This window comes from Coffea eugenioides, chromosome 4, assembly GCF_003713205.1.
Source record: "Coffea eugenioides isolate CCC68of chromosome 4, Ceug_1.0, whole genome shotgun sequence".
Lineage (NCBI taxonomy): Eukaryota > Viridiplantae > Streptophyta > Magnoliopsida > Gentianales > Rubiaceae > Coffea > Coffea eugenioides.
Window position 1 is genome coordinate 4,703,162 of NC_040038.1, and position 8,091 is coordinate 4,711,252.

Here is an 8,091-nt window from a genome sequence, read left to right on the forward strand (position 1 = left end):
CCCAAGCATTACGATGTAACCTCAAAAACTGATTTAGTTGTTCTTTGTGTAAAACCTTAAAAGTTTTAACTAATGAGTTGAGACTTAGCAAATAAAAAGAACTTCTCAGTTGAGACTTAGAAATTTTGAAAGGTATTAAAGCATATAATTTTTTTTTTTAAAATAAAGCATATGATGTTTATTTCTTCAATGCTATAAAAGAGACATGAAAATATCAGGAGAAAAATGATCATTTAGTGGAAAGAGTATTATTTCAAAGTAATGGATTTAAATATGTTAACTATCCAATGTCATGAAATCATTTATTTTTCCCCCTGCCATAATTGAGTGGTTAATCATACTTAATTATTACCATAAAAAACTAATAAAAATGATCCATGGATTAAAATTTTTGTTGAAAGGATTTTCACATATACATTTGAATTAGTGAGTTTCATACACAAGTGGTGCTACTTTATACAACTGTGTGATACTATGACATCAACGAAGAAACTCCTAATATTTTATGTTCTGCTAAATTCTACTTTTACGCTCAGGTCAGGAGACAAATTAATAGGTTTGCTTGGATAGTGTATTATTTGAAATATTATTTGGAATAATTACTGTAGCATTTTTTGTGATGTGATGTATGTGAGATAAAAAGTAGTTGGGAATATAAAAAGGTAGGTTGGGAAATGTGTATGTGATGCAAGCGAAATATTATTTGAGATAATTTTGATATCCAAACACTCCTATTATTATTAACAATACATTAAGTTCAAAATAGTACATCCACCGCCAAGTGTCTGTCCCTGTCCCCCCTATACTTCATTTATAGGGCTTCAGGGTTTGGGCCTTTTGTTTTTACCTTGTACCGAGGTTTGAGTCGGTTTTTCGTGAAGATTTCCACGCCACGCTCCCAAGGAAGGAATCCGAATCAGAGTATTTTTGGTGTTAATAGGAAAATTCATTACTACTTCTTATACACTTGAAAAAATCTCGTTTACTCTTTTTTCATAGACCTAACTAGATCAAAGAGATGTTTTGACACCATTCTTGATTTTTTTTTTGTTACAGGTGAGATTTGAACCCCTACCTACAGCCTAAATTGGTGGCCACTGTGCCAAGTTCAGTAGTTCAAAAAAAATCATTTACTCGTTTGGTTAAAATTCATCGATCACTATTATTATTATCCCTATCATTGACTAGTTAATAGTTATAATTTGTTTGTTAAAACTCATAGGCACCTCATTTAAAATGGTTAACCAAAGTTGTTAGTAATAATTCACCAAATCCATTAGGCTCATACACCAAATCCATTTCCTTTCCAAATTTTGCATATGGAGAGACAGGCAGTGGAGAGGCAGAATTGCCTGCAGAAGAACCACAACCAAAACGGTGATGAAGTAAATAATTCCGCCTTTGGAAGGAGGGAGTTGTAAGCCCGAAATTCCTTCCACCGCAACCAACTGCTATATTTCACCTTTCTCTGGTTTCAAACCCACAAACAAAATTTCCTTTTCCTTTTCCTTTTACTGTTGAAGCACACAAAACATTATTAATTACAATCCTTTCCACCCTATTTACTTACTAGTGACAAATGCAGCAGCTCTTTAGAACACTTCTGGTAGAGGCCTGCCTTCCAGGAATGACTTGAATAGCACGAGCGATCTCTCTGGCTGTGAGAATGGAGCTTCATGAGAAGCACCTCTAATTGTTGCAAATGAGAGCAAATTTCCATAAACTTGAGTCCATCCACCAACCTGCGCGCGGTAGGAGAAGGCCATGGAACCAAATGTCGATTAGGAATTTGCATGCAGAAACGGTCTGCAATGACCATGATAAAGTTTGTGTTATTCACTTATACCTGCTGCCCTGCAAACCAAACTCGATAAGGTGTGGTTGCATTCAGTCTTAACTGTTTTGCCAATCCATGGACTAGGCTGCGGCTTCCAGTTAGTGGGATTACAGAATCCTGATCGCCACTGTTTGCAAAATTTCGTTTGAGAATGCTATTATAGGACATTCTGTTCTTAACCAACAGATGACAGAAAGTAAAACCATGAAACTTTATGCAAAACGTTTTTGAGATCATACGAATAAAGAAGCGTTGAATTTACCTGTACACCAGTACTGTAATTCCTTCCTTGATAAGTGATCCTACAATTGAGATTGTAGGTATCTCTATGTCAAGCAGCTGATAATCCAGAATGCTGTGGCAGAAAGAGAAATTTCAATTTGTAGTAAAGGTAAGAATGAGAATCACTATGTTGGTAGGCTGATTTCTTGTTACGATGGTTGCAAGTTGAGAGCAATTCTGCGTCTATCATTTTATTATTATTTTTTTGTTTCTATGGCAACTACTAAAATCTCTTCCCGTGGTATTGGTACATAATCTTTGAAATGCTATTAAGAAGTGAAGGAATTACTCGCTGCAAACAAGCCATCTCCGCACTCCTACAAGCCTGGCATGAAGCGCCTTCTGCACATCTTGGCGGTTCAAGTAATTGACAGTTTCATCTTCTATACAAACATCTATCCTCTCTGCGTTTTGCTGGTCAATAGTACAAAACCATTGTTAAGACCCGGGAGACATATCTGAGAATCTTAACAATCTGGATAACAGAATAAAGCTGAGATAATAACATCTGATCTGAAGGGCAACAACAAAAACGTACTTGTGGACTAATGATCCTGGACTGGGAGAGCACTGAAGAAATACAGACATCAAGTGTAACATCATATTTGTCCACAAACCTACTGGTTTCTCTACTAACTTGGCTCATGACCTTCGAGCAAATAGGAGAAACAGCATCTCTGTAGTATTCACTCACATATCGAGAATAGTTACAGAAGGAAGTGAATAATTTGTAAGTTGAATCTGATATCAGTCCATGTGACCAGAAGTACTCAGCTCTTGAGTTCAAGTCTGTGGCATATTCAAGAACTGGATTACCTAGCTGCAACAAAAATAAAGAAGAAAAGAAAGAGAATTATCAGTCTTCAGCAAAAGCAGCAAGAGAAAAGGGAATTCTCTTTTGATGTTTACTTCGCTCTCTCACTTTTCAACTTTATGGCTCCTTAACCTGTTAGAAAAAGTGGAATTCTGTTTCTTCTTGGGACCGTGGAAGAAAGATCATGAGTTTCTTCTTGTTATTTTGGCTGATCAATCATTCTGTTATCAATCCAGCATAATTCAGGAGACTTCTATAACTTTTATTTGGCATTACTATATTAATTAACTCTTACAGCAATTCCTTTCAAGTTGAACAGCTTTTCCTTTTTGTTGAATTGAATCATGAGCTCCGCAAGTTGAGGTACATAGTGACCTGGTGGCATCACCCCAAAAAGTTTCAAAAATAAAAGAAATAACCACCTTTAGGCATTCTAAGAAAAAAAGAACATGGCAACTTTAGGAAGATACCTGCATGACTTTCTCCAGTTATAAACAAATTTCTGTCCCTATACTGTGGGAATTGGAGGAACCAACGCTGCAAGAACACAAGATTGTCCCTAGCTGAAGAAAATCATGATAAATCCAACTTTAGAAGTAAGACAAGTATCCAATTTAGCTTCAGAAAGACCGATTTTACAAACGATTGTCTGGACTGCTAATATAATAGCATCGGATGACAAATATTTATAAACTAAAAAGCAAGTCTTTTTCGTAAAAGTTCACAATCTTTCTTAAAAAGAATATTCTATAGCCCCAGAACTTATGTTTCCTGAATCACACGTCCAGTCCAATTTTAGATGATTGATAGATTTATAAGCAGAAAATCATGATTGCTGAAGAGAAGAGACGTACCTGTTATAGCATCACTCACAGCATCGTAAGAGGAGGAATCATCCGCAAAAGAGAACCCCACCCCAACTGGTGTCTCCAAATATAGCACATTTGCCTCTGCAATATCATATCCAACCAATTATCATTTCTTTGCTTTTTTTTTTCAATTGAATTACTTGCAAAATTCGAACTTTATCAAAAAAATAAGATGTTTATGATGCTTTTCATGGTTGTAATTCTCACCTCTATTCCAGCTATGCTCATTCCTTACCAGACCCTGTCCATTGGGTCTAAAAGGTCCATTTTCAGAAAATGCACCGACGCCAAGAGAAGAGCAACCAGGTCCTACAAGAAAGCAAGCACAATTAAGCAAAATCTGGCCAAGTAATCTTGAGGGCAGTTGAATATGGAGGAAGAAGAACTGTTGCAGACCTCCATTCAACCACAGGACCAGAGGTTTTGAAGCACAATCTATTTCCGCCTCGACAAAGTAGTAAAAGAGAGCTTTTCCTTTCTTGTCATCAACAGTAACATAACCAGAGAACTGTTGGAATCCCACTTGTGGTTGTCCAGGTAGCTGAGTAATCATGTCAGGATGAGGCATTGGAGAAGATTTAACCGCTAGAAAACAACATAGAAGAAGCAACAAGATGGCCATTTCCTCGACTGTTGAAGCTTCTGATTTCATGATCTCAAGAATGTAACGATCAACCACACTCTAGTCAGCACTTATAGACCCAGTGAAATAGCGGAATGAGTGATAAATAGTAGTATTGCAAGCTAGTGGAGAGCATGGAGTCATGGCCTGCTCACGAGGCAGACTAAACAAATAGCATGCCTTTCTCAAAAAAAAAGAAAAGAAAAGAAAAGAAAATAGCGTGCCTTGGTGATTTCTAGTTCTTTATCACCATAATCTTTGTTTATGAGCAGGCCTGAACTAACACACTAATGATCAGAAAGTGGTACTAAAAAGAAAGGCACTAAAATGAGTAGACGAGAAGTTATTCCATTCAAGTCTCAAGAGTCCGGGCTTGACTTGCTTACATGGGCTCATTCGTCGGCAAAAAGGACTGGGTGTTTTCAAAAGTGAAAAATGAAAAGTATCCTCAGGTGCTTTCAAAATTCAAAATTATTTATTTTCTCACAAACAGCAGATTTATTGCTTTAATTTGTTTGTTTATTTTAGTTTTGCCTTCCCAAAAATGATGAATGCAAAGTGAAAAATAGTTTTTTTACCGTGTCATGCTTTTAAGCTCAAGCCTTGACAAGGTAAGGGATGTTCCACAGAAAGTGGCTTTACAGTAGTACTGCTTTCACTACTGTGTCTCAGAAAATGTGGGACACTGACCACTATCATAATGTCTCCTAAGAACATCTCTGAAACTTCATTTTCAATGCACAATATGATAGGTATTGTAAGAATTTCTTTAGTATTTTGTTTGGTTTTGTCATGCAGAATCATATGAGCACTGCCAAGAACATGATGCAGAGTATCTTCGTGGATTTCCTGAATTGCTTGTTTGGTTGGATTCGGTTGATTTACAAGTACTACCATCAATTTTTTAAAAAAAAAAAAAATTGATTTTCCTGGTTTGCTGGGAGATTTTCGCAATGTCTGCAGTTTGAAAGAAAACCACAGCTGAAGCAGATGTTGACTCTGGGCTTGTCCATGAATTTCTTCAAAATCTGCAATTTCATTTCCTTCAAAATCATCTTTACATTCTTGAGACTTCCAAGAGTATCATCTGACTCAACCAAAAACAAACATCTCATACAGCAATTTTCCAACAATACCTTGATTTATTTATTAATTATTATTGTAGTAATATGAATGAGAACACAAGGTCTAGAGCCTTGAGGGCTGCTTTTGAAGAAAGGAAGGAAAAAAAAAAAAAAGAGCCTTGAGAGCTGCTTGTCTCTGACCTCTGTGAATAAAGTGTTGTCTTGTAATGATGAGCTATCCACTAGCATAGGTCCATCATAGCTTGCAAAATAGGGGTCCCCCCACCAACCTTCTGAAAAACTACTACCAGTAAGTAGAAGGTGCCCTCTGGCCTTTACCAGAGAGAGGTTGCATATACTCGAAATCTTCTCTGTTTCCCACTACCCTATATAACTGCCAAAGACAGACAGACAGATAATTTGTACCAGCAAAAAAACACACATATTTCCAATTATTATTGCAGCTAGCCTCCCACTTGACCTGCAACAATCATGCAGGCATTGGCCAATTCTCCTCCTGCGCCTGAAGGAATAAATTATCAGACCTCGAGACTAATTTATGACTGGCCACCCCTGCAAGGGTCCAGGTAAAATAATATTTGTCTTCTATTGTTTATCTTAACTCATGGGGTGGCTCAGTGGCTGGCTGGGCTCCGTAACATGCAATGGATTAAGCCTGTCGTCCCCAGTTAGGCGCATAGGGGCGCACAAAAAACACTCAAATCAAGGTAATTTTGTCGCAGAACTGTTCTGCTGATATGGAGGATGGCATCATAAGTGTAGGGTTTATGAGTTGTTCAAGCTTACGTTAATGCAACTTTAGCTGAAAGCAATAATATATTGATCTACAGGAGAAACTTGTATTTTACACAAAGGAACCTTGTAATGTTTGGATTTTATCTGTCTTTCTATGATAATTTTCATTCTAACAAAAGGGAATAACATGAAAAATTTTACGCACGTCCAAAATTTAGCAAAAGGAATGAAACAAAATATATGCACTTCCAACCTCCAGCACTTAAATGACTCCTGATTTGCTCTTTTTATAAAGCCAAGCTGGGAAACAACAATATACTGTTTGAAGATTCGTTAGTGAAGATTGTCGTTTGACTGGGCAAATTTGGACATCACTTTCCGGGTCGGTGGAATATGAAGATGCTAGCCAGTATTCGAGTGGAAATCTGGCTCCTCTTCCACGATGACCACTCAATGTTCTCCAGCTTCATATCTTGCTCCCAAGTATTACCTCACCTGGTATTAAAAGAAAGAAGATAGCCTCATTAATTTATTTTAGGACAAATTCTAATTTGAACCTTCAAGGAATCCAAACATGTCAACCCAGTCCATTAAAAGTTGATAGTTTCCATTTAGCCCGTCAATCAAGCTTTTGCTTTTCCCATGTCAGTTTTTCAGAGGACTAGCAGCTAGTAGTAATTTGCAACTTCATTAAACGGATGATGACCATTTTTGGCATTTGCATCAAGACCCTTTCAATGTGCACTTGAATGGCCGGTAAAATGCGTGCCGCTTTTCTGGCACGCTGCAAAGTTTGGAGCTCTCTGTATCTGACTTTCTGTATTATGTTTATGGAACTTGATTGGTTGTCATGGATAAGGTTATCATTTGTCCCGTTCTTTCATTATTGATATTCTCCTTCACTCCCACTTTTATTACTACCACTCCTACTACTTTAGTACCTTTTTTAATCTTCTCCAATTCCCAAAGTAGCTTTTTACCGAAAAATCATGTAATTTCACGATAAACAATTGACATAAATGCTTCAGATTTTTAAATCATTTGCTTTGACTTTCTTTATTCAGTTTTATAATCCTAAGAATTTATAACAATTAATTAATCCCTTTAAGATATACTCCATTTGTCACTTTACCCCATAACTTTTTTCTTGTTTCACTTTATCCCCTATTATATAAAATTACCCCTCTATTATTCTAATTTCTTATTTTCTTTCTGTCCCCTTTTTCTCTCCTTTATTTTCTTTGCCTCTTTCTTCTTTCTTTACTTATTTCTCTTTCCCATAAGAAACTTCATCTCAATGATCGAAGTTAAAAGAAAAAAAAAAAGAAATTGCAAAGATCTATTTTCACATCAAATGGTCATTAAATATTCAAAACCCTTCCCCAAAATAGCATTTTTTACACTTTTCAATTTTTTTGCTTTTTCTCTTCCTATCCCAATTTCTCATTTTATTCTAAAAAAAATCACAAGAAGAATTTGCGACTTGATTAATGATCATTAATTGCAATTTGCGGCATTGTCAAAAAATTGAATTAGCTTTTAATGCCTTTCCAAACTTCGCCCATAAATCCAATTACAAACTCCAAATAAAGTTTTCTATTGAGATGATGCTTTTTTATTAGGAAGGATGGAAGAGAGAAGAAAAAAGAATGAGAAAAAGAAATAAAGTAGGAAAAATGAAAAATGAAAAGTCAAAATAATAATGAAAGGTAATTTTGTCCTATAGGAGGGTTATGTGACCAAAATTAAAAGTTAGGCGATAAGGTGAAAAATGGGATATACCGTAAGAAGATTAATTATAATTAACGCTTTTCCTAATTTGCTGTTGAAATTTTCTTTGGAGTAAA

General features: G+C 36.1%; 1 protein-coding gene across 1 annotated transcript; it reads right to left on the reverse strand.

Annotated features, from left to right (window-relative positions):
* Positions 1 to 1,285: 1,285 nt before the first annotated feature.
* Positions 1,286 to 4,725, reverse strand: LOC113767734 (serine carboxypeptidase-like 45). Its single transcript, XM_027311915.1, has 10 exons — positions 4,199 to 4,725; positions 4,010 to 4,111; positions 3,788 to 3,883; positions 3,404 to 3,496; positions 3,229 to 3,308; positions 2,658 to 2,939; positions 2,409 to 2,533; positions 2,100 to 2,192; positions 1,847 to 1,964; positions 1,286 to 1,742 (listed from the first exon to the last, which is right to left on the reverse strand). The coding sequence occupies exons 1-10, from the start codon at positions 4,452 to 4,454 to the stop codon at positions 1,593 to 1,595; spliced, it is 1,395 nt and encodes a 464-aa protein (XP_027167716.1). The 5' UTR covers positions 4,455 to 4,725; the 3' UTR covers positions 1,286 to 1,592.
* Between the last annotated feature and the right edge of the window lie 3,366 nt (positions 4,726 to 8,091).